Source organism: Staurois parvus, unplaced genomic scaffold (assembly GCF_062004578.1).
Source record: "Staurois parvus isolate SC_StPar_1 unplaced genomic scaffold, SC_StPar_1.0 ptg000347l, whole genome shotgun sequence".
Lineage (NCBI taxonomy): Eukaryota > Metazoa > Chordata > Amphibia > Anura > Ranidae > Staurois > Staurois parvus.
In genome coordinates this window covers 12,457,393-12,484,888 of record NW_028318143.1, presented here as the reverse complement: position 1 = coordinate 12,484,888, position 27,496 = coordinate 12,457,393, and the positions used below count along the sequence as shown (strand labels likewise).

General features: G+C 40.1%; 1 protein-coding gene across 3 annotated transcripts in view; it reads left to right on the top strand.

Moving 5' to 3' along the window:
- The window catches only part of LOC149456841 (cytosolic carboxypeptidase 6-like), a 2,243,892-nt gene that overhangs the window by 171,411 nt on the left and 2,044,985 nt on the right, over positions 1 to 27,496 (top strand). For all 3 annotated transcript variants that reach the window (XM_089684448.1, XM_089684447.1, XM_089684446.1), the window contains exon 2: positions 17,344 to 17,466. In XM_089684448.1, coding sequence (XP_089540574.1) covers positions 17,344 to 17,466 — 123 coding nt within the window. The remainder of the gene's footprint in view (positions 1 to 17,343; positions 17,467 to 27,496) is intronic.

Sequence of the window (27,496 nt, the reverse complement as noted above, 5' to 3'; positions counted from 1 at the left end):
AGTTCTTCTACTCCTCAACCCATTAAAGTACTTGTTTACAGTATGTATCTAGTCCCTAGTTATGACGCATGTGTTAATAACAACAGTTAAGGATAGTGAATTGGTAGATACTTGTTTTTTGTCACTTTTCCTCTTTTCATGACATTTTAAAGAGAACCAGGGCATTAAATAATTAAAAAAATATTCTTTATTTCTTTTGCATAAAATCTATCTTTCTTAAAAACAATAATATTTGTTCATAACCCAGAAAGGGTAATGTTTTTTATATAACAAGAAAAATACAACACATGGAAAATTAGTTTTTAAGAAAAATAGATTTTATATAGAAGAAATAAAGTATATATTTTTAATTATTTAATGTCCTGGTTGCCTTTAAAATCTCATGAAAAGAGGAAAAGTAAGATATTCTGCATACTATTTAGATAGACATGTGTATTTCTGCACTAAGATTAGGGAAATATGTATATAACAAATGAATATAGCTGCTGGCACAGTTTAACAGATACAGAAAACCTCCCAAAATATAATTCAAAATGTGCAGTGCTAAACTACAAACAATGAATAATGACAAATTAAAGAGAGTGATCAAAAAAGAAAAGTTCAACATAAATAATCATGCCCACGCCCCTGACGAAGTCAAATGTATGACAAAACGCGTTGGGTGGTGCCTAACATGACGTCACCATGTTTAGTGGCTGCCTGCCGGAAGGAATCCATTGTAATTTTTGTGATCACTGCAGCTTTGAGATTAAAATGCCTGTCTACTTTTAATCTAATGTGATTTGACTTGATCTAGAAAATGCACGTTTATGATCAGAAATGAAAAATGCCAACACTTTTCAGAGGGTTAGTGTTTCAGCAAGGCTGATAGAGTTGAGATGGCTATTGTGTGAAGTTGGTGGTAATAGGAAACCATTTAAAAAAAAAACTAATTATATTATTATATTGGGCCATAGGAGTCTTGGAGTAACTTTGTTAAAGTTATTATACCACGTGATTTTATATAGACTTCTGTGGATTTCTATTGAAATCAAAACAATGTACCGAGATAGGAAGTGTGCAGAGACAGGAGGAAAAGATTTCAGAACTCTTGATTTGTTGACTGGCGGCCTGGAAGCAAGTGTCAACCACTGAGTTACACTTACCTCCTATTGTGCTTTTTTAACCCTGCTTGGAATTCTTTTTTAAAACCAACCTAACTCCATGATTCTAAGCCGTTATCGATTGTATTATCACAGCCCTACTAAAAAGAATTATACTGTATATTCACGACAATACTATTTCTAATATCAAATCAAAGGTCACGTTTTTACCCTTTTTACCTTGTTTTGGAGATCATTGGCCTCTCACTCCTTGATTTAAAAAAATCTAATTGGGTCTCTCTGTAGTTCAGAAATGGCCTTTTTTAAACCATTAGAGATGTTTCTCTCTGCTCTCACCTACAAGGTGACCCCTACAGTATCTGAGCTGGCCGCCTTATCTTGCAAGGAACCCATTTTGTTTTGCATAGGGACAATGTGGTGTTGAGATCTAGGACTACCTTTTTGTGAAGGTAGTAGCCAGTTTTCATCGGAGTTCTTTGTGTATTCTTCATCAGGGCAGGAATGGCCTTACAAGGAAAAAAAATGTAAACATTAAAATGAGTAAAATAATATTATATACCTGCCACTAACAGAATACAACCTGCAGTCTATGAGAGCGGAAGTCACGATACAGACTGCCGCTCTAGTTCTCTAACTATGGCTATAGAAGTCTATATTTATTTTTTTCTGTTACCTGCCCTTCCTCCTTGTTTTCCTCTTCCCCTCCTTAGTGTTCTACATGATGGTGGCAGGAATTGCCTTCTGTGCAAAACAATGATTGTTTGCTTATACCCTTCTAAGAAACAAAAAATGGGCGCCATTACAACTCTGGGCATAATTCATTGGTACAGGTAGATTCGAAAAATTTTACAGTTTTTCCTGGAAGATTGTTGTGTATTCAATATATTATCGAATCGAACAGATTTTAATCAGAAGGATTTGATATTTTTGATATGCTAGTCCATCCCACCAAGAGAAATGGCATGAGCTGATTGGACAATATTGACTGGTGTCACGTGCATCAGAATTAACAATGGAATGAAATTCAGATCCATTCTTTATCCAAATTATCAAACAAATTCGAAAGTTGAATTCATTCTGGGCCCAAACTACTATAGCATCATGTGACATCATCCGAATGAAACGACTGAATCAAATGCAAAACTTTTTTTCTGATTCGTTACTATGTCCATTAATTCGTATATGTCCAAATCTCCGAAAATGACATTTTGGACGCCTTCCATAAGAAAGGTTACAAGGACAAAACTATCAACACCAGCATAAACACAGCCTTGAGAACCCAAAGGGAAAATCTACTTCAGTACAAAGAGAAAAAAACAAACAACCGTGTACCTCTAGTAACTACATACAACCCGGCACTAGAAGGAATAAGAAAAATAATCAAAGATTTACAACCCATCATAACAGAGGATGGAACTCTGAAAGAAATATTCCAGCAACCCCCAATACTGGCCTTCAGACAACCCCCCAACCTCAGAAATAAACTAATAAGTAGGAAACTTCCTTCTGATTATGATGCCACAAATAATGGAAGCAAACCCTGCAATAAAAAACGCTGCAAGCTGTGCAACCAAATCAATCCATCAAAAAGTGTCAGACACTCAAAAGGGATCTTCAATATTTCCGGATCATACAGCTGCACCTCCAGTAATGTTGTATACCTTATCCAGTGCAGAAAATGCAGCAAAGGATCTTATGTTGGTGAAACAGGACAGAGGTTGCAAACACGGATGAATTTGCACAGACATACCATCAAGGAACATAAAGAAGATGACCTCTGCACACCTGTAGGACACCATTTCTCACAACCAGGCCACAATATGGAAGACCTCAATATTTTAGTTCTGAAAGGAAAATTTAAATCCATCCAGGAAAGAAAAACATTTGAACTAAGAATGATAATTCTATTTGACACAAAAGATAACGGTCTTAATTTGGACATGGGATTCCTCAACCACTATCCGACAGCTTTATGACTATCTATTAGCTAAAACTTGACCCCCTCTGTGTGAGTGTTGTATCCCCCCTCCCCCCCTCGCTTTTGATGTATCTTATCTGTAGCCCTTTTTTTTTTTTTTATCTCTCTCAATCCCTTCTAACATTCTGCTTAAACTTTGTGATTTGTGCAGTACTGCTTAGACCTTGAAGAAGGGGACATACCCCAAAAGCTTGTCCTCAAAATTGTATGTTAGTGCAAATAAAAAAAGTATCACGGACAGTACTCAATTGTTTCTGTCGCAAATGCACTAATACGGCTACAATCACCTGGTTCAATAAATGAATTGTAACAAAAAAAAATGTTTGAAGAAGTGCATTAGCATTTCTTCAAAAAATGGCTGCTATGCACCCTTGAGGAGGAAAAAAAGGATGCATTAGCAGTTCTCAAAATAAAATAACTGTCATGCCCTTGAAGAGGAGGAAAGGGGCACATTAACAGTCCTAAAAAATAGCTTCTATGTTTCCCTAAATGCGCTCTTGAGGAGGAGGTAAAGGGCTAATTAGCAACACTGTGAATAAAGTGGGTGCTATGTGCCCTTGAGGAGGAGTAGAAGGAAGAGGGGACATTAGCGGCACCATAAAATTAAGTGACTGATATGTGCCTTTAAGAAACAGTGGTACGGGCCATTTGGTGCTGAAAGAGTCATGTGTTTCCTCATGTATGGCTGGTACTTTTAACACAGCCTATACACTGCAGGCAGAGGCTGTAAACCATATTGGTGCTTTTGGCAGGAGATACACTATTTTGCCAAGAGAATTGGGGCACCCCTCCAAATCATAGAATTCAGGTGTTGCAATCACCTCCATGGCCACAGCTGTATACAATCAAGCACCTAGGCATACAGACTGCTTCCACAAACATTTGTGAAAGAATGGGTCACTCTCAGGAGCTCAGTGAATTCAAGCGTGGTACCGTGATAGGTTGCCACCTGTGCAATAAGTCCATCTGTGAAATTTCCTTGCTACTAATTATTCCATGGTCAACTGTTAGTGGTGTTATAACAAAGTGGAAGCAATTGGGAACAACAGCAACTCAGCCACGAAATAGGCAACGTAAAATGACAGAGCGGGGTCAGCGCACAGTCGCCAACTGTCTTCAGAGTCAATAGCTGAAGACCTCCAAACTGCATGTGGCCTTCAGATTAGCACAACAGTGCATAGAGAGCTTCATGGAATGGGATACAGTGGTGTAAAGTACGCCCCCTGGACTCTAGAGCAGTGGAGATGTGTTCTCTGGAGTGAGGAATCACGCTTCTCTGTCTGGCAATCCAACTGACGTGTCTGGGTTTGGCGGTTTGCTAGCAGAACAGTACTTGCCTAATTACATTGTGCCAAGTGTAAAGTTTGGTGGGGGGGGGTTATAGTGTGGGGTTGTTTTTCTGTGGTTGGGCTTGGCCCCTTAGTTCCAGTGAAGGGAACTCTTAAGGCATCAGCATACTAAGACATTTTGGACAATATTGTGCTCCCAACTTTGTGGGTTGGCCCTTCCTGTCCCAACATGACTGCGCACCAGTGCACAAAGCAAGGTCCATTAAGACATGGATGAGTGAGTTTGAGGTAGAGGGATTTGACTGGCCTGCACAGAGTCCTGACCTCAACCCGATAGAACACCTTTGGGATGAATTAGAGTGGAGACTGCGAGCCAGGCCTTCTCGTTCGATATCAGTGCTTGACCTCACAAGTGCGCTTCTGGAAGAATGGTTAAATATTCCCATAGTTACATTCCTAAACCTTGTGGACAGCCTTCCCAGAAGAGTTGAAGCTGTTATAGCTGCAAAGGGTTGGCCAACTCAATATTGAAACCTATGAACGAAGACTGGGATGCCATTAATGTGTGTGAAAAGGCAGGCATCCCAATACTTTTGGCAATATAGTGTTAATAAAGGGCTTTTACCAAAGTGCATCCAAGCCCCATTGTGCACTACCATTGTCATAATCAGTACCCCATATTTATGGCAATATGTCCCTCTGGAACTATTCACTTCTTTGCTGGAAGACTATAAGGCTACTGGGAACCTTAGGATGGAGGGTGTCAGGGCCTAGACTTGAACCTGAGACTTCTACTGTGTAAGGCAGTAACTCTTCTCACTGAGCTACCTGGGATCCTGGACAACACTCTGCCTGATCTATTGGACAATCCTGCCTTGTTCCTTGTTTTCTGATGAACCTTGAACTCCTTGCTCCTCCCATGAACTTCCTGATAAAAGCCATTTCTCTGCACTTCCTGGTTGCCAGATTATTGTGCCTTCTCAGCCAATATCCCGCTTGTCTTGCCTGCTGCCATCTATACCTTCGCTACCGACTTTTGGCTTGTTACTGGACTACGATTTTGCTTCATCCTCATCTACTACCGTTTGTGACCAACCCTTAGCTTGTTGACTGACTCCGCTTCTGCTTGATCCCTAACCAGTTTGATCTGCTATTGGTTTCCAGCTTGCTCATTCCCTGGTGGGGTGATCCTGAGATCTGCGACCTGGTATTAACACGCAGCCAAATCCATCTCCACCACTAGGAGCTCTGGCGAAAACCGGTTAATGCTTAGACCCCACACCTCAGGTGAGCCTGCGTCATTTCCCAGGGTGACCCGCTGGTGTGCCTATCCTGCAGGTTTCAGGTAAGCCTTACATTGCTATAGCAACTGGTCTCTGAACCTGACCTCACACCGTGACAGAGGGCAAACACAATCATCTGGCCTTTTCATGGTAGGGAATGATTTTTGTGACCCATAGAAAGTGAAAAATGCAAAGTGTTCTGTGGAGTACCATTGAATGGCAGGTTAAGTGAAAGTTAGTTGTTCCCTTTGTTTTTAGACACGTCAGGGCCAGAAAGGAAGCTGGTATTGCCACATGCACGGGTTTGAACGGTAAACAGACAGCTGTATACTGACCAGCATGTGCCACAGACTTAGGGTCCCACTCTGACTGATATCATAATGGTGAAGTATCTCTGCTCGGGTTCAGCATCCCAACATAGCATATCAGCACTGGCTTTGGCGTAAATGTCCCCCTACCACCCAAAGCTGTTAACCCCTGGCAGGAACCAACCTATTTATGGCAAACCCAGAAATTATGGGTTTTCCGGGGGGTTCAGAAAACACTGTAGGAGGCACTCCCATTCTCTGTAAACCCTAGAGATGGTTGTGTGTGAAAATCCCAGTAGATTAGCAGTTTTTAAATACTCAGACCAGCCCTTCTGGCACCAACAACCATGCCATGTTCAAAGCCACTTAAATCCCCTTTCTTCTCCATTCTGATGCTCGGTATGAAATTCATCAAGTCATCTTCACAATGTCTAGATGCCTAAATGCATTGAGTTGCTGCCATGTGATTGGCTGATTAGCAATTTGTGTTACCAAGCAATTGAACAGGTGTACCTAATAAAGTGGCCGGTGAGTGTAGATCTACTTTATAGGAAAGCCTTATTAATACGAATTTGTGGATTGCCACTGCTGTCCTTCTTTTTTTTTTTTTTTTGGAAGCTCTGATTTTGGTTTCAAAATTTTTTCAGTCACTCAGCGCCCTGGAACACGTATGCATTAGGTCAAGTCAAAGCTTTTGATTTGCATACTTATTTCAGACTACTGAATAGGATTTCATTGAAGCCAGAGAATCACAATAGGTATGCGACTAACATTTTGCAGAATGGTCTGAGCAGTAGCAGCTCACATATTTTCTCATGGCAGGTTTCCTTCGAGAAGTTTGCATACAAATAACCACTAGAGGGAGAACCTGAAAACATGTATTTGTGCACAGCTAGTGAAAATTGAAAGTCACAGCAAAGTCAAATTATAGGGGACTGAAAATAAATAACACAGACTAAAAACAGGGCATTTGAGGATATTTTTAGGAAGTGTGTATAATCCAGAATTGTGCCCTATGTTACTTTTTTTTTTCTATACTTTTATAGTGGGCTTCTTATTACCTGCTCAGGGTTTTACAGATTTAACTGGCTTGCTTATTTTTCAAAATAAAATATCAACTAACTCAGTCTCTGCTTTCCAGTCATACAATACCAGAAAAACTTGCCTCTATTTTTCTACAACTGCAATGTATTTGTAAATGGTAGTGCAGATGCATTTATATAAAAGCAAAATTCTAATTGCATCAACCAAAACTGCAGATTCCTTTCCTAGATCTTAAGGTGCATCGAAAGCCAAAACCTGTAAAGGGATAGAACCTCCGTCTTTTTTTTTTTTTTTTTACAGTTTGTGTCCCCACTGGTTAACTAAGAACTCATGTGTGTTTGGATCCTAGTCTGAACCCACCTGAGTCATTACTGCAGAAAGTGTATCAATTGTACATAACCAGGGCATTCCCCGCCCTGCAGCTGCAGGTATACACACAACTTGTATGGACAGGGAATGCCTAGGCCGCTTATGATTGGCTTTGCGAAGTCCTTCCTGGTGGGATAGCTCAGGTGGGTTCAAACTATGATCCTAACACACCTGAGCTCATCCCTACCGCTGGTTAGATTAATCTCCCTTTATTTGTCCTGGTGATCATTGTCACTAGGACAGAAAAGGAACAAAACATCCAAACTTTACACTAAACCGTTAATAAAATTCTGAAAATCCTTACCATTTTGGGGAAAAGTCTAACTGAATTTTCATGTCCTCATCTCTGTAATTCAAAAGATAACGGCATCTGCACTGCCAAGGAAGAGGTGTAACAGCTGGGATTACATCATATCCTCTCTCTCTGCAGTAAAAAGAAAGTATAGTTTTCATCAACCCCAGGGAATTGCAGTGTATGTGGGCAGGTACACTAGGCCTGTGCATGTTGAATGTGTCTGAGAGTCTCAGTCCACCCATTACTTCAAATCGGACTGAATTACATAACTGCTTCCTGGAGAAAGAACTACAGAAGGGATGTGCCAAGACCAGTGGCTGGGGGGGATAGGAGGCATAGCAGCCACCAGTCTTACAAACAGGAAACCAAAGAGAATTATTGGTTTGATTTGACAATGAATAGGCTATTTCAGAGCAACTACTGAGTGAACCAGAGGATGGATGACATATTCAGTGAAGGTATGAAATGAGCAACAAGGACATATAAAGAGTTCTGCTCTAAATTATATTTTAAATGCTTTGTATATGGTTTAGAGGGGTGGCTCTTCCGAGTAGTCCTGAAATCAAAATAGATTGACGGTTGGGGGTCAGTCTGCAGTAGTGGGCATTCCTAGGCAGACTGCACTAGGTTATAATCACATGTGATGGTGAGCCTCTCTAATTGAAAGAGCCAGTATCCAATAAATGAGAGGGGCAGGCTAGAGACAGTAAGGCTGCGAAGAAAAAACCTAGCTGATATTGGACATCCTCCAGCCAGGAAATGAGGCGGAGCTCTATCTGACTTGCTGCAAATTCTAATGCACATTCTGAGAAGCTCACAGTGTGCAATGAAATCAAAGTAAGCAGTTTCAGTACAGGAGGGGAGCCTATACAACAGTAGAAGACTGAAGGTCAGGATGGAGTTCGTCTTCAAAGTCCAGCAAAACACTTGAAAACCAATCAAAAACCAATCAAAATCTAAATGAATATGCATTAATTTCAAGCACAAACCTGTAAACAGTCCCTATTGGACAAATTTCGTTACACACAAGACATGAAATTTTGTACCGCAGTAGAAAATGTAAATCATTCCTAAGACTGATCACTTTGTTTGTATCACACTGATTTCAATGTGACCTTGCACCCAGGAGATTACTGATTGTGTGACGGAGCAATCAGTCTACGCAACAGCACAATCCAGCTATTTTGTCTCCATGCAGAAAGTGTAAACTGGCCATAATCTACAAGTGTATCTAGAGCCCAAAACTTGTCTCTTCTTGTTTTGAATAGAGTAGAAAATGCTTAAACTCTGTCCATTTTATGTTGTATCCCATTGACAAGACTTTTCTTCAATTCTTGTCTCAAAGAAACTACATGAAATGAAAGGACATCTCTCCAAAGTTAGGCAGTTGTCACTGGAATAGATGTCCCCATTGGAAGGTTCCTCCTCATCACCTGCTTCATAACAACTCTATAATTTAGGATTTCCATCTTTATTTGTCTCAGTGACATTGGTTACCCACACAAATCAAGAAGGTGCAGCTCTCCCACGAAGACTCAGACTGCAATAAAAATATCACGGGAGTCTAACGCCTCACCACTCTGACCAAACTAAGAAAAAGGGCTAGAGATGCAGTTTTGGGGTGGGTATTGAAGAGCACCTATTACAAAAGTTTATATCACTCAGGGGTCTTTTTGAAACGTTTATTGGTTAGGAGTGTCAAGTAAAGCCAACAAGTTTCGAGGAAAGGTCACCCCCTTCCTCAGGGCTGGAGCAGTGGATGTAATTAGAATCATGATGAGATTCAATGACAAGGAGTCCTACAGTATGTCATGGTTTAATAGAGACAGCCAAATCTTCACGACACTATGAACTGCCAGCAATTGGAATTTTGCAATTTTGAAGTCTTCATGTACAATCTTTAAGGTTTTCATATGGCCAAAATAGTCTAGGATATAGACCTAAGACACACCCAAAATAATATTTCAGTCATATATGGAGTCTATTAGGTAAAATACCTTGTTGGATGCTTATACAGTATGTCTTGAGGAGGCCAGTAATAGGATCTCCCTGCTGTCACTTCTGACTGCACTTGCACTCCTAAATGCCATTTAGTCTCTGTGTGTTGAAGCTATTAGAGTGTTGTGTTGTAGTGTATCTTACATTGTATGTCATCTCATTTATCCCACCAGACTCGATGACACCAGCTCAAAATTATTTCATTAAGAAATTTGTATAATATTTCTGTACTCACTGATGAGTTTATAAAAATGAATGAGTTAGGGTTGGTTTACAAATGTAACGCATTGTAGGCCATGGCAGTGCCATTAATTTTTAAAAGTACCCCAGTGCACTAAGGCAACACACTTGCGTCGCAACACATTGCAAAGCCTTAGTGTCATGTCTGACATTTGATGCGCCAGAGGCCCATTGATTTAAATGGGTTGCTTTATTGAACACACATTCACACCAACTGCTGCATTGCAATGCAACCGCTGGTGTGCAGTGTGGTCCAGCCAAGATCAGCTCATTTTTTTAAAAACAACTTTGAGGTGGCACACAGACATCTCATAAAGTTCAACTGCCAGCCGTGCAATGCAAGTCAGTGGATTTGTGCTGTGCTAAAAAAAAAAAAAAAAAAAAAAAAAAAAAGTACTGCATGCAGTACTTTTTTCAGTACACACTGCCTACACACCACCACAACACAATGGTGTGAATGAGAAGACAAGGCATTTTGCCTTTTCATGCGTTGGGACTGGAATGGCCGCTTCACACAGTCACACTGCATCTGGTGTGAATCTAGCCTTAATGAATGGCATTACATGCCTTAACGCATGTGCATTGACACTATGTACAAATGTAAATCAGTCCTGAAACTTATGAGTGAGAAACCGAAAATAAACAACCCTACCTACCTTTTCACAATGGCTGTGGGTAAAGGGATGGGGGGTGCAGTCTACTTTCATCCAACCTACCAAGTAATCCCCCAATGCCAATGTTTAAAAAGTGTTTTGAGCTCAATGCGGATGAGTGATTTTTACTCCATGCTCAATTAAACTGCCCCTGCAGTATCTGGCAAGAACACCGGTTGGTCTTTCTATGCACTTTATGGACCTAGTTTCATAAGCATCTCAAAGCATTGGTTATACTGTGGATAGAACCCAGGGCATTCTACATGTAATTTAGACATATTAACCATTACACTGAGGGGTATAATTATGAAAAAATGTGCATAGTGGTTTGCAAAGGGAATTAGATGTACATTGATGCAAGAAAAATGGATTAAAAAAAAAATATTAGATTATTTCCTATTCTGGATAAATGTTTTTCATCATGGTTTAAAATAGAAAATACTGCATTTGGCCACTAGACGTTGGTATCATAGAAATGGATGCTGTTTAGCACTCCATCTAGTATCCAAATGCAGTATTTCCCATTTTAAATCAATGAAAACCTTTGTCCAGCATAGCTAGTATCCTAATATTCGTTTTTTGCGCCTTATCCATTCAGGATGAATTTGCATGCACTTTCACTGGGCGATTAGCTATGCATATTTTTTTTATAAATATTCCCCTAAGTAACTGTTGTTGCTTTTACCTTCTCTAATGGATCTCCCTATTGAGAGAGAGGTGAACACAAATATAAATCATTAGTGCTCTGTAGCATGTAGTGTTCACATGTGCAACATCTAATGGTTACCATACATAAGCATTTATGTCATGCTTCTAACATGCATTTCTGAAGTATTTAGAACACCGTCCCTGGAATTCAGAGACCGGTGCAGACAGATTATGCAAAAGTGTCTCAGGTGCGTTGTAAAAGTGGCTCAGCATCTGCCAAAATCATGTACTTGTCTAGAAGTTGTACTTGAATTTGGCACATGCGCCACTTTTAGAACGCACCTGAGACACTTTTGAAAAATCTGTCTGTGCCAGGGTCTCTCACTGTACACCAAAAGAGATTTGGCCTTCATTATCTCGACTTTTGTAAGATATGACCTATCTGTATTTTATTTTGAATTTGGCGCAGTGTGGTGCTCCACAAAAGTTTCACAGATACTTCATGAATTTGACACAGTACATTACCAAAAGGGATTAACACCAGAAAAGTGGCACAGCCGCTTTATTAAATTCATATTTAAATTGAACCAATAAAGTGCTATATTATACCATATGTGCTCAATCAATAATAGTGATACAATAAATTGTGCAAGTATAATACATATAGTGCATAGATGAATTAAAAAGTCTTTTTTATATATAAATTGGTGCAATGTGCAATGTGCAGGTGAACTCCTTAATCCCTCTTTCCAGGTGCCGTGTGGTCTCAGTGTGCGCTCACCTTAATATTTGCCCAAATAAATTTAGGCAAATAAACTTTTTGTCCTTCCAGGACTGGTGGGATGATGCTCCTATATAAGGTATTCCCAATGGAAGTAAAGGTCTGCTCAGATCCTCTTTTTATCTCCTCTCACTCCATACATATAGCCACTCATGGATGTTCACCTGCACATTGCACATTGCACCAATTTATATCTAAAAAAGACTTTTTAATTCATCTATGCACTATATGTATTATACTTGCACAATTTATTGTATCACTATTATTGATTGAGCACATATGGTATAATATAGCACTTTATTGGTTCAATTTAAATATTGATTTATATGTCACATCAATCACTTATTATTATTTATATATTTATTTAGATGAGTGATACACAATATGTGATTAAAAACCTATAGTAGGAGCGCGGCATTATAAATATATATTAATTGATTATTAGACACACAACCAAGTGAGTTTGTGAAAGTGTCAGCGCACCCAGTATAACATCTAGGTAGTTTATAATTATTAATAATTTACCGAACACCTTAGTCATAGTAGCTCACAAGTATTCACTTTTATTTTGTAGCTTTATTAAATTCCCTCCAGTGTGTACATTTTGACTAGGATCGTATTAGAGCAGTGTTAGCTTGTGTCTTTGGGTGGTCATCCCATTCATTTACTATTATCTTTTTCCAGAAATATTTTCCTGAGAGTAATTGATATGTTGCATGGATGAAATTCCAGGAAAACATCAAAAAAAGAGGAAGTGCTTGAATGACGCTGGACATTATTCAGACCAGAAATTAGGCGGAGCCGTTAGACAGAACAAAACATTTGAAGTTCGGCAATAAATCAAAAAGCTACTTTTATGTGGTCTGCCTTACAGTTGGCATGCACTTGATAGTTAATAGCTGAGGCTGGCGTTAGGCTTTAAATCAGGGGTGTTGCTAGACCCTGGCATTCAGAGCACATGCCCCAGAACTTCTACTAAGTGCCCTGGGTCTCCTTTGAGATATGGAGATAATACATTCAATGCAGTATACGCCGATCATCCATAGCTTTATGACAACTCACCTAATATTAAGTAGGTCCCCCATTTTCCACCAAAACAGCCCCGACCCATCAAGCCATGGATGCCACTAGACCTCTGAAGGCTTGCTATGGTATCTGGCACCACGCCATCAGCAGTAGATCATTTAAGTCTTGTAAACTGCAAGATGAGGCTTCTATGGCTTGGATTTTCAGCATATCCCAAAGATGCTCGATTGGACTGAGGTCTAGAGAATTTGGAAGCCAAGTCAACATTTCAAACTTGTTGTTTTGTCCCTCAAACTATTCTTGAACCAGTTTTGCAGTGCAGTTTGGCAGGGTGAAAGAGGTCACTGCCATCAGTAAATACAGTTTCCATGAAGGGGTGTACTTGGTCAACAACAATGTTTAGGTAGGTGGTATGTTTCAAGTAACATCCACATGACTGGCAGGTTTTCCAACAGAACATTGGCCAAAGGAACACACTACCTCCGCCAGCTTGCCTTCTTCCCATACTGCATGTTGGTGCTATCTCTCTCAGGTTAGCAATGCACATACTACCCAGCCATCCACATGATGTAAAAGAAAATGGGACTCATCAGACCCGGCCACCTTCTTCCATGGTCCAGTTTTGATGCTCACGTGCCCACTGTAGGCGCTTTTAGCTGTGGACACAGGTCAGCATAGGCACCCTGATTGGTCTGTGGCTACACAGCCCCTAACACAACAAACTGTGATGCCCATTTATTTTACTTTCAACACATCAACTTCAGTGACAACATGTTTACTTGCTGCCTAATATATCCCACTGACTTTCAGATGTCACTGTAATGAAACAATCAATGTTATTCACATATCCTGTTAGTGGTCATAAAGCTACGGCTGATCAGTATAGTTTTAGAACATAGTATAGTTTATCTACTTTTCAATTGATTTTTTTATTTTGTTGTCCAAATGTGACATTAGTCTTTAGACCGATTATTTTTTGTTTAATTAAAATTTTTTATTAATCTTAGATTTGATCCAAAGAGGTCATCATGGTACCAGAGCTCAGATGTAAAATCAGGCAGGCTGGTTGTGCCCAAGTTGATTGATCAATCACTTGGGTACATTCAGGCTGCCCAGAAATGGTTAGAATCTCAGCCAGTTCCTGCTGAACTGTCCAAGATTCAAACTGTCCATGCGCAGCTTAAGAATACCTTGGTTACAATGGTTATGACATTTGCAAAGTCCCACACTGGCATTGGCATCTTCTCCCCGACATTTTCCGATTTATTACAGCTCCGTATTTGTTATTAGATTGTTAAAAGTAGTTTTTTTTTTTTTAACACAAGCAGTTTAAGTACCTGAATTTACTTTAGTATCAGACACTTTCAGTCCCCTGTACTGCAGAACCTATAGAGAGAAAACAGGTGGCGCACACACCTAGTGCATTATCCAAGGTTTATTGTAGGAATGAAATAATAAAAACATACTCACAGACGAAGCATGTATCTAAAAAGCATAGAAAAATGACAATGGCCACAACGGCAGGCAAGGTGTTCTCACTGTCAGTGCGGTCAAACCTGACGCGTTTCAGGGACGAATCCCTTTCCTCAGAGCTGATGAACAACCTCTGATGTTGAGGCATCAACAGCGAGGCTCTTTCTGTCCATACACCATACATCAGCATCAGAGGTTGGTCATCAGCTCTGAGGAAAGGGATTCGTCCCCGAAACGCGTCAACCATTTGACCGCACTGACAGTGAGAACACCTTGCCCGCTGTTGTGGCCATTGTCATTTTTCTATGCTTTTTAGATACATGCTTCGTCTGTGAGTATGTTTTTATTATTTCATTCCTACAATAAATCTTGGATAATGCACTAGGTGTGTGCGCCACCTGTTTTCTCTCTATCCAGTGGCTGATTTCCCCGTCTGAGGAGGGCTGCACCCCTGGAACATTTCCTTTGGTTGTCGCTGTCCTGGTACCCTTGGTTTCCCTTTTGGCTGTGCATATCCTGAGGCACTGGAGAGTACATACGATATGCAGAACCTATACTGGAAGAGGAGATTGTAGTCTTATTAGTGCACTTGCGACAGAAACAATTGAGTACTGTCCGTAATACTTTTTTAATTTGCACTAACATACAGTTTTTCAGGAAAAGCTTTTGGCGTATGTCCCCTTCTTCAAGGTCCCAGCAGTACTAATATTGGTACTGCTTGGACCTTGAAGAAGGGGGCATAGCCCAAAACTTGTCCTCAACAATTGTGTTTATTGCAAATACAAAAGTATAATGACAGTACTCAATTGTTTCTGACTGAAAGAGTAAGAAGCAGCAAAAGGAGCCAATCGGTTCATGTGCTAACAAGGGACATGCTGATAGTAGGAGAAAGCAGAGTGAAAGAGAGATGAGCTCATCAGTGTGCTGATTCTCCTATAGGTATCACGTAAAGTGGTATTAAACCCAAAGACAAAAAATATAATTTATTGCAGATTGCTAATAGATGTGGTGGCTGCATTCATTTTAGTTTTTTAGGCTTTATTTTTACTTTGTGATCCTGCCAGTAAGTTTGTTATTTTTCAACTTCCTTTAATAGACTAAGGTGTCCAGCAAAAGTGGCTGTTAGAGGGTTGAGACAATCTATTTAACACTGATAGGATCGATTTCAATGGTCAGCTTTTATTTACTTATGTAAAACCTTTATCTAAAAAGGAAAAATCATTTTTCTGTAACTGCTTAAGCCCCGGTTCACACTGGATCCAAGTTTAAAATCATGCAACTTCACATGAAGTTGCACGATTTCAAAGTCGGATGGCAGTGCAGCTTCAAGTTCGATTTGACAGACATATTTGCGACTTCATGTACAGAAGGAACTATTATTCAAATCTGTGTGACTCCAAAGAAGTCGGAGACGCACTAATTAGAATTCCATTGACGATCGTTACATGTGATTTGTCATGTGACATTTGAGCAGTCAAATCGCATGAAAAATCAATCTGTTGTGAAACAGAGCTAATAAGTGTTAGCTGGAATTTGGTTTTACTTGGATAGTCATGTCCATCTAAATCTGGTTCATCTAACACTACCCTCTCCTTTCAAAAAAAAAAAAAAAAAAAATCTTTAACCACCTCCCGTTCGTCCATTGTATATAAACGGCTGGGCGGTGGCAGTGCAGGGACGGGTGGCCGTTTATAAATGGCCTCCCCGCACCCTGCTTGTGCGCGCTCCCTGGGAGCACACAGTGGAACACCGATCGTCGGACGGGACCTCTGTATGACTTCCCGATCATGTGATCACTGATTGGCCAATCAGTGATCACATGCAGAATAGTAAGCAAGATGTCACTTGTGACATTGCTTACTACGTGTGAAATCTGTGAATGATAACAGAGGTCACATGGTACAAGGCTATTCACAACAGCCTTGTACCATGTGACAAGCTGTGAGCAATCACAGCTCACTCAGTAGTTCTCAATGGCTGCAAGAATGCAGCTAGAGAGGAGAAATGATTGCTTTTACAGCCTTTATGGGTGTAAAAGCAATCAGTGTAAAAAAAAAAAAAAAAAAATCTTCATCACCCCCCACAAGTAGTACAGTGTCACCATGGTGACACTGTACTGCTAGGGTGACAGTATGTAAAGAAAAAAAAATTAATACAAAAATGTAAAAAAAAGTTAAAAAAAATTATAATTTTGGTTATAAACTAATTTGGGTTATTTTTTTTTTTTACTAAAAATATAACGGAATACATTTTGGCCAAGATTTATGATGAAATACTATTTGCTAAATTTTATAAGAAAAACACTTTTTTTCAAAATGTTTGGACTTTTTAATTTACATAGCAAAAAAAAAAATCCCAGTGGTGAATAAATACCACCAAAATAAAGCTATCTGTCTCAAAAAAATGCTAAACAATTCATATGGGTATAGTGTTGCATGACCGTGCAATTGTCATTCAAAGTGTGATAGCGCTGAAAGCTGAAAATTGGCCTGGACAGGAAGGGGGTAAAAGTGTCCGGACTGGAAGTGGTTAAGGGAACAATAGGGAGCATCATGATGGAAGAATCTAAGTTAAACTCTTAACTTGAAAAATCAAGATTTGCATGTACAGTAAGTTCAGCTGCCTATATATCTGCACTTATTACTTCTGATTTTTTATATTATATACTCAGTTTCAGTGTCTGATTTTCTGAAATTCATGCAACGTTGACTTAAGGAAAAAATGTTTTATTTATTCACAATGGAAACAGTGATCTATATTAATCTTTAGTAATTAATGAGCTTTTCTTGGTATGACTACTAAAACTGTAAGCATCGAAACAATAGTTTGACTATACATTTTTATGTTTAATACAGGAAGTGGACTGGAACATGAGGCCGCCATGTCTAGAAATATTAACAAGTTGATTGTAACACCTCCAGGCTATTATGGGCAACCAAAAAGAGGGCACCTAATATTTGATGCCTGCTTTGAAAGTGGTAAGTACTAAAGTATTCCATCAATTGAATCTGTTTTGCAAGGTGCATAATGAAGGAATGTCCAATATTCAGGGGGTAGCCACTCTAGCTCAAACCTTGAGATTTGACTTGGCCAATTCCAACATACCTCTTCCACATGTAAAAATCAGCATTTTGTTGCTAGAAAATTCATTAGAACCCCAAAACAATAATGTTATTAAGCAGAGACCCTAGAGAATAAAATGGCAGTTGTTGCAATTTTTTTACTCTCACACAGTATTTCCATAGCGTTTTTTTAAATGCAATTTTTGGGAAAAAATACACTTTAATGAATTTTTATGCACAAAAAATAAAATATAATACCCAATTGTTTGGTAAAATATAAAAGATGATGTTACATTGTGTAAATAGATACCTAACATGTCACGATTTAAAAGTGCGCACGCTCATATAACGATGACAAACTATGGTATTTAAAAATCTCCATAGGCAATGCTTTAAAAGCCTTTACAGGCACACTGGAGGTCTGGTGCTAGAATTATTGCTCTCACTATAACATTTGCGGTGATACATTACATGTTTTGTGCATTCACTGTTTACATATACATGCACTACCTACGTATACGTTCAGCTTTGCGAGCGAGAATGGAGTGGGCGGAGGCATTTTAAATGGTATTATTTATTTTAGTTAAAAAAAAATGTTATCCTGTCTCTTTAAATGTTTTTTTTTAACTTTTTCAACTTTATTGCTATCACAAGGGACAAACAACATCCCATGTGATAGCATGGGCCATGACAGGTCCTCTTTATGGAGAGATCTGGGGTCTGTTAGTTCCCAGATCTCTCCTCTGGCCTCCAAAGCAGCTGATCAGACATAGATCAGTCTGATTGTTTGCTTCACTGGCTGGTAAAGGCCTGTTTACATCAGGCTGAAACTGGAAGTGACAGAATACTCATCACCAGCACAGTTACTAAGTGGTTAGCATTTCCACCTGGCAGTGCTAGAGTTGTTGGTTGGAATCCCTTCCATGGTGCTACTTGCACAGAGCTTACACGTTCTCCCTGTCCTTGCATGGGTTTCAAGGTACTCCAATTTCCTCCCACATTCCACAGACATGCTGGTAGGTTAAATGGCTCCTGTCTAAATTGGCACTAGTAAGTGTACAGTATAAATGTAAGTTAGGGCCCTTAGATTGTTCGCTCTTTGAGGGTTAGGGACTGATGCGAATGTACGATATTTACCAGCCACTTTACCTAATAAAGTGTTACTTACCTGTTTAATTGCTTGGTAACACAAATTGCTAATCAGCCTATGACATAGCAGCAACTCAATGCATTTATGTAGATGTGGTAAAGGTGACTTGCTGAAGTCAAACCGTGCATCAAAATGGAGAAGAAAGGGGATTTAAGTGACTTTGAACGTGGCATGGTTGTTGGTGTCAGATGGGCAGGTCTGAGTATTTCAAAAACTTCTGATCTATTGGGATTTTCACTCTCAACCATCTCTAGTGTTTACAGAGAATGGTCCAAAAAGGAGACAATATCCATTGAGTGGCAGTTGTGTGGACGAAAATGCCTTGTAGATGTCAGAGGAGAATGGAAAGAATGGGCAGACTGGTTGCTGTGGCATTCAGATGGTAGGGTCAGAATTTGGCATACACAACATGAAACCATGGATCCATCCTGCCTTGTATCAACAGTTCAGGCAGGTGGTGTAATGGTGTGGGGGATATTTTCTTGCTACTAGCAAGGTGTACCTAATAAAGTGGCCGGTAAGTGTATATATGTAAAGTGCTGTGTAAATTGATGGCACTTTATAGGTTCCTGCAATAAATAAATTGATATATAAGTACCTGTAAAAAATAAATAAATCACCAGGCTAGGGGACTGGGGATGTTTCAGTCTTTGGTGACCAGATGAGATAAACAGTCTTTGGCCATCTCTATGATAAGCCAGTGGAACTACTGGCTTTAGTCCTGGAGTCCCCGGAGGAACGGGAGAGCTCGGGAAGGCGATGGGAGGGTGCCACCATAGCCTGGTAAACCCACTTCAACCAGAGGATGTAAAGGGATGTTAAAGTGACACTTAACTCTGGTTTAAATATATATGTAAGTATGTATTCATAACTTTGAGAAAGTACTTTCTACTGCTCTCGGCCTCCTCCAAAGCTCCAAATTTCTTTTTTTTTTTGCTGCTGTGCTCTTCCTGTTAGAGGGTGGATTTATTTGTTCTTTATGGTCCCACTGTATGTAGGAATGCAGCCACCCTATTTTGCTAAGATCCCGTTCACATATATGCGGATTGAATGTGGTTTGAACTGTATCCAATTCGCATGGCATGTGAAAAAACAGTGCTTCCTATTGTGCCTGTTCACATACGTCCGGTGCACTGTTGGTGCGGATTCAGTGTGGTTTTAAAAAAGAGACATGTCCGATTTCTGAGTAGTGTGGTCCGGTTCAGGTGCGGGTTCCAGGTTATTGACTTGGGAACCGTTTCTAAACCGCATATGTGTGAACAAGCTAAGATCCTGAGCTAATCCTGTCCTGAACCTGATGTAAACCTGTGAACATCTACTATGTCAATTAGCTGTGAAACCTGAGCTTCAATCTGCACCGCACGTGTGAATCAGCTCTCACTCCTGAGATGTACTATGGACTATGTGATTTGTAACATGCATAGAGCAGTGCATATGACCACAACTAAGGCTGGCCATACATCCCATATAATATGAGGTCAAACCTAAACAACTTTTTCAATTTTATCCAATTAAGCAGGCTTTTGCACTACATAGTTGAAGGTAAATCTAAAGGAAATTGGGCAGAAATTGAACAGAAAATTGTATAGTGTATGGCCAGCCTAACATGCACTCCTTGTTCAGAACAAATGGAAGTGGGGGGGGGGGGGGATTTTTGGGAGCTCATGAAGGATGTTACATGGAGACAGAAAAAGACAGTAAGACATAATTTAATAAAAAATGTGGATGTGTATGGATTATTTTTGGAAAATAATTTTATCATTTAATGTCACTTTAAATTGCAAAGGATCTGCTGTTATTCTCCATCATAACAAGACGGGATCTCTCTATTCTTTGGAAATGAAGCCTTTTACTGGTTGCTCTGGGTAACCAGCACTTCTTCATTCCCTTGTTCATCTGCTATTTTCTTGAATTATGGAGATAATGGAACTTCTTCAAACATACGTCTCTACCGATATTAGAACTTCTCTCTCTTGATATGTTTTGTGCATTAACATTACAAGTAGCTGTCTACTTGTCAGACAGATGGATTTGTACCGCTGAAGCAATTCAGTGTGAGGTGTCTGGCTCTTGTGTTCTTATTTAAACAGACTATCTGCTAATTAGAAAGATGGGCTGTAAATTGCAGATTTTTTTTTGTCTGCGAGTTGGCTTAAACAGGCATTTCAAAAAAAGTATTGTTAACGTTTCAATTCATTATTCGTCCATTGTTATCATCTGTACAACCCTTCTCTGACATTACCCTGAAAGGAGAAATGAGCAGATTGACTCTAAAATCAGCAACTTGCAAATTTTTGGATTCACCTGAAAGTATGTAGGGAATTATGCATGCAGCGGTACCCCTGTAGGAGCCAGCAGGTAGATAGATCCCTCGGGTCTTCTCCAGTATTCTGCCCCGCAGCCAGGCACACAAACACATTCACTCTTTGGCTCAGAAATAATCCAGGGGTATTCTTTTTGGGGTTTTTATTTTATGTAGTAACTTGGATAGGGATTAGGGAAGGGTGGGGTGCTCCAAAAAGAACTATGTACAACTGAGGACACTACCTTACTCCTTCTGCACCACTTTATGCACAGTCCTTGCAGGGGCCAAAAGGGACTTGGCTTAATTGAAGCAGATGAAAGGCACAAACTTGTTTAATTTGAGCAAAGTCCTCGTAGCACAGAATACGATGAACTAGGTTATTCAGGATACCAGCCAGTACACCCTTTTTTCCTGCACTCCCAGCTAACTCTCAAACTCCAGAGGGGTGGGTGGAAGCATCCCACAGACTCAGTCTCTTAGGATCTCTCAAACAGTCTGTACTCACAAGAGCTCAGATAAAGGGATGCCTCTTTCCAATATCTGCCATTAGTCCAAGACCAGATCCTCCATGAGACAGTGCCCACCAGGCTGGACTTCTCCCATTCAGGACAAGACAAGATTTCTCTAGAGCTCAAACTATTTATACCCTTACCTGGCACCCACCTGTGCAAGGGTCCACAAAATTGGCTAAGGCAGTGTAAATATGCATGCTGCCCATTTATGTTACTCCACACCTATGTTCCAGAATTATTCAGTTAACTCTGGAGATACAGAGTGAGGGTAATTAAATCAGCAACCAGTGAGGCACAAAACCTAAACAATCACATGCAGCTGCACTGGCTACAGTGAGCTAGACCTAAATTTTCCTAACCCTGAATTGCAGCCACACTGATTGCAGTGAGGCAAGCTAAATTTACCTACCACAAAAATACAGTCTCACTGACTACAGTGAACCAAACTAAATCTATCTACTCCTAGCACCTATCTAGGGTGCTACATACAATTCGCCAATCACTACAGCTTGGATTCCAGGAATGTGAGATTCTTTGGGATTCACACAGATCAGCATGCAGATATGCAGAGTAGCCAAACCTTGATGAAGACATTCAGGTCCTACAGAGAGTCTCCTATAAATGGTCAGGGCTAGATAACTACAGCTACAGAAATGGTTTACATTGAAATAGAAAAAACTTTAAAAAATCAAAATGTTGGAATTCCAGTTTAGCTGAACACAGGGGTGGACTGACCATTTGGGAACTCAGGCACTGCTCGAGGGCCTGGGGTCAGTAGGGGGCCCCATGAGATACCCCTGGTACCTTTCATAGGCTTTTTTAGGTGTAGTTTGAGTGTGGGTGAGGACACAGTGGCCCCATGATCCCCTATTGCCCAGGGGCCCCATGAGTTGTCAGTCCGCCCCTGGCTGAACATCTATTATGTTTGTAAAATTTGCATATGTTCTGTACTGCATCATTGCATATGTAGGTGCTATACTTGTAGGTTTTCTTTGGGATAGTTCCTGTGTTGCTGCTTATGCTGCAGCGGGCAAAGCTTTAACCCGTTATTTCAACCAGAGCCATTTTTATGTTTTTTTGCACACATTTAAAAAAATATGAAGATTAGTCAAAACCCCCAAATGTTATATAGTTTTGGACAACAGCCTGTATAATAAAATGATGATTTAATAATAACTTTTTATGTCACACAAGAATTTTGCAACAGGTTATCAAGCACACAATTTCAGTACAAAATACACAAAGGTGATTTTGTTCATAATAGATACTCAACATGTCAAGCTTTAAATTTGTGCACACCTGCAGAATAACAACAAACTTATATTTTCTATAGATGAAGCTTTAATAGCCCCTACAGGTCATCAGTCTGAAGTCAACGGAATAATGGGCCTAGACTTACTGTTCTCACTTTGGCATGCGTGGCTGTATGTAACATGTATAGCCAGCGATATTGTCGTACGTAGGCACCCCTAACAGATGCATTTACATTACTTTAGGGGAGTGTTTTAAGAGCTTGGGTGTAACTTTATTTTTTTACTTTTTAAATTATTTTTTTCACTAAAACTTAATTTATATCATAAAGGGGACAAAAAAGTCCCTATATGTGATATGATAATTTAAAGACAGGTTCTTTACAAAGACTTCTGATGTCTCACCTGCCTTCTATTGAAGCTAATGGAACACAGAGCGAGCTCCATTAGCTTTGTGGCCAGGCAAAGTGTCATCAGAAACTGGAAGTGAAGTTTTACACATCACTTCTGGGTTCATTCTAGCTAGGGGAGATCAGCGAATGGACATTCACATCTCCTTCGCCACCACCCTGTGACATCCACCTTGTGGGGCCTGGGCCTTCAGGTGGGACAGAGGAGCCCAGGAAGCATAGTGCAGGAGGTTGTGCTGGTAGGGGGGAACTCTCCAACGCTGGAGTAGATAATAAACAAATTAACCTCTTGCCGTCCGCCTGCTGTTTATAAACGGCAGGGCGGTGGCAGTCCAGGGGCGGGTTGCCGTTCCTAAATGGCACCCGCCTTTTCTAGCTGTGCGCGCTCCCTGGGAGCACGCACCACCGCGATCCGGGGCCCGCTGTGTCCTCCGGACACAGTGAAACACCGATCGTCGGACAGGACCTCTGTACGAGGTCCCGATCATGTGATCACTGATTGACAAATCAGTGATCACATGCAAAGTAGTAAGCAAGATGTCACTTGTGACATCATTGCTTACTACGTGTGAAATCTGTGAATGATCAGAGGTCACATGGTACAAGGCTATTCACAACAGCCTTGTACCATGTGACAAGCTGTGACCAATCACAGCTCACTCAGTACTTCTCAATGACTGCAAGAATGCAGACAGAGAGAAAGAGAAATGATTGCTTTTACATCCTATATGGGTGTAAAAGCAATCAGTGTAAAAAAAAAAAAAAATCTTCATCACCCCCCACAAGTAGTACAGTGTCACCATGGTGACACTGTACTGCTAGGGTGACAGTATGTAAAAAAAAAAATAAAAATAAAAAATAATAATATGAAAAAAATAAAATAAAAATGTAAAAAAAAATGTTTAAAAATTATAATTTTTGGTTATAAACTAATTTGGATTTTTTTTTTACTAAAAAAATAACGGAATACATTTTGGCCAAGATTTATGATGAAATATTATTTATTTGCAAAATTTTATAAAAAAAGAAAACACTTATTTTCAAAATTTTTAGAATTTTTCGTTTACATAGTAAAATAAATAAAAATCCCAGCGGTGAATAAATACCACCAAAATAAAGCTTTATCTGTCTCAAAAAAATGGTAAAAAATTCATATGGGTACAGTATTGCATGACCGCGCAATTGTCATTCAAAGTGTGATAGCGCTGAAAGCTGAAAATTGCCCTGGACAGGAAGGGGGTAAGAGTGTCCGGACAGGAAGTGGTTAATGGAACTGTGTTTTCATTATTACCTCATTCAATGTATTTTTTTTTTAAATATCTGGATATTTGTAAGTATCTGAAATTGACTTGGTATCAGTCTTTTGCAGTCTCTGTACAGTAAAGTGAGGAAGAACAAAAAAGAAAAAGAAGCGCACCAACCTTGCGCATTACCTCAGTAACCAAAATTTATTAAATAAAAGAATGGTACTCACAAACAGCGAATAAAAACAGGCATGTCAGTCCTCAAAGGGACTTTAAAGGCAAGATGCAAATGCGAATCCCATCATGGAGGAAGCCACTCAGTACAGCTGACGCATTTCGAAGGACAAGCCTTCTTCCTCAGAGCCTTGTCCTTCGAAACGCGTCAGCTGTACTGAGTGGCTTCCTCCATGATGGGATTCGCATTTGCATCTTGCCTTTAAAGTCCCTTTGAGGACTGACATGCCTGTTTTTATTCGCTGTTTGTGAGTACCATTCTTTTATTTAATAAATTTTGTTTACTGAGGTAATGCGCAAGGTTGGTGCGCTTCTTTTTCTTTTTTGTTCTTCCTCACAGTTCTGTTTGGGCTTCCCCAGCCTTGGTGTGGAGCTGCACGACCTTAACTATTTCGGTGGTTCCCTCCTTCCTTTTTTGGAGTTTGATTCCATCTACTCACCACCGGTCTGGGTCCTGGAGCGCAGGAGGTATCGCATTTGGTTCTGTACAGTAAAACTCAGAGAAGGGAGAAGCAGCACAAGTTGCAGGTGTGTTACATTGCAAAGATCATGTTAATATGTTGATAGAAGGAGATGGCAGAGTGACAGAGATATGAGTTTATAAGAGTGCTGCTTCTCCTTTCACTTTCCAGTCACAGGGTGGGGGTACGGAGACTTGTAAGTAAAAAAAACTTTGGCTTTGAAAAATCCGACCCCCTTTCCTGTCAGGCACATCTGTGCCATGTAGCAGGGCTGCGTAAATCACATGGACAGAAATACAAATCCTTTGGCAGGTAAAACAGCTCACATGTATATATTGTGCTTAGCTAATTTACTGGACTTCTGCTTTAAATATAATACTTCTTATGCAGCTATCAGGAATGTAGAAATTTGCTTTTTTCCTCAATGTTTGTTGGTGAACGTTTCTCTTGAACTCCTTGTTGCCAGAGGCCTGCAATGTATTGCTCAGCATGTTGCTGGCTCCTCAGCAGGGAAAGGATTAAACAAATAATCCGATGCTATGGACCCACAGCAATGTTTTTCAGTGCTTCCGAATATTTCCTTCACAGTGTGTAATGCTGTGGATTTACAACACGTCATGTTCTATGATCCGTAGTCATGATCATTGTCACTTATTAGAGTGGACTTGTGTGGGATAGATTAAGAGGCCGGATAAGTGAAACACCAGAGCAAATGTTGCCAATTTTTAAAAGCTGGATGGTGCCCATTATTAACAATTGTTCAGGGTCCAGTGTTATTTGTCTAATTTATTTTCTACAACAAAGAATGAGGGAACATGGCTGGTTGCCATGGGCATCACATACAGTCAGGTCCATAAATATTGGGCCATCGACACAATTCTAACATTTTTGGCTCTATACACCACCACAATGGATTTGAAATGAAACAAACAAGATGTGCTTTAACTGCAGACTGTCATCTTTAATTTGAGGGTATTTACATCCAAATCAGGTGAACGGTGTAGGAATTACAACAGTTTGCATATGTGCCTCCCACATGTTAAGAAACCAGAAGTAATGGGACAGAATAATAATCATTAATAAAACTTTCACTTTTTAATACTTGGTTGCAAATCCTTTGCAGTCAATTACAGCCTGCAGTCTGGAACGCATAGACATCACCATATGCTGGGTTTCATCCCTGGTGATGCTCTGCCAGGCCTCTACTGCAACTGTCTTCAATTCCTGCTTGTTCTTGGGGCATTTTCCCTTCAGTTTTGTCTTCAGCAAGTGAAATGCATGCTCAATCGGATTCAGGTCAGGTGATTGACTTGGCCATTGCATAACATTCCACTTCTTTCCCTTAAAAAACTCTTTGGTTGCTTTTGCAGTATGCTTTGGGTCATTGTCCATCTGCACTGTGAAGCGGCGTCCTATGAGTTCTGAAGCATTTGGCTGAATATGAGCAGATAATATTGCCCGAAACACTTCAGAATTCATCCTGCTGCTTTTGTCAGCAGTCACATCATCAATAAATACAAGAGAACCAGTTCCATTGGCAGCCATACGTGCCCACGCCATGACACTACCACCACCATGCTTCACTTATGAGGTGGTATGCTTAGGATCATGAGCAGTTCCTTTCCTTCTCCATACTCTTCTCTTCCCATCACTCTGGTACAAGTTGATCTTGGTCTCATCTGTCCATAGGATGTTGTTCCAGAACTGTGAAGGATTTTTAGATGTCGTTTGGCAAACTCTAATCTGGCCTTCCTGTTTTTGAGGCTCACCAATGGTTTACATCTTGTGGTGAACCCTCTGTATTCACTCTGGTGAAGTCTTCTCTTGATTGTTGACTTTGACACACATACACCTACCTCCTGGAGAGTGTTCTTGATCTGGCCAACTGTTGTGAAGGGTGTTTTCTTCACCAGAGAAAGAATTCTTCGGTCATCCACCACAGTTGTTTTCCGTGGTCTTCCGGGTCTTTTGATGTTGCTGAGCTCACCGGTGCGTTCCTTCTTTTTAAGAATATTCCAAACAGTTGTTTTGGCCACGCCTAATGTTTTTGCTATCTCTCTGATGGGTTTGTTTTATTTTTTTCAGCCTAATGATGGCTTGCTTCACTGATAGTGACAGCTCTTTGGATCTCATCTTGAGAGTTGACAGCAACAGATTCCAAATGCAAATAGCACACTTGAAATTAACTCTGGGCCTTTTATCTGCTCATTGTAATTGGGATAATGAGGACATAACACACACCTGGCCATGGAACAGCTGAAAAGCCAATTGTCCCATTACTTTTGGTCCCTTAACAAGTGGGAGGCACATATGCAAACTGTTGTAATTCCTACACCGTTCACCTGATTTGGATGTAAATACCCTCAAATTAAAGCTGACA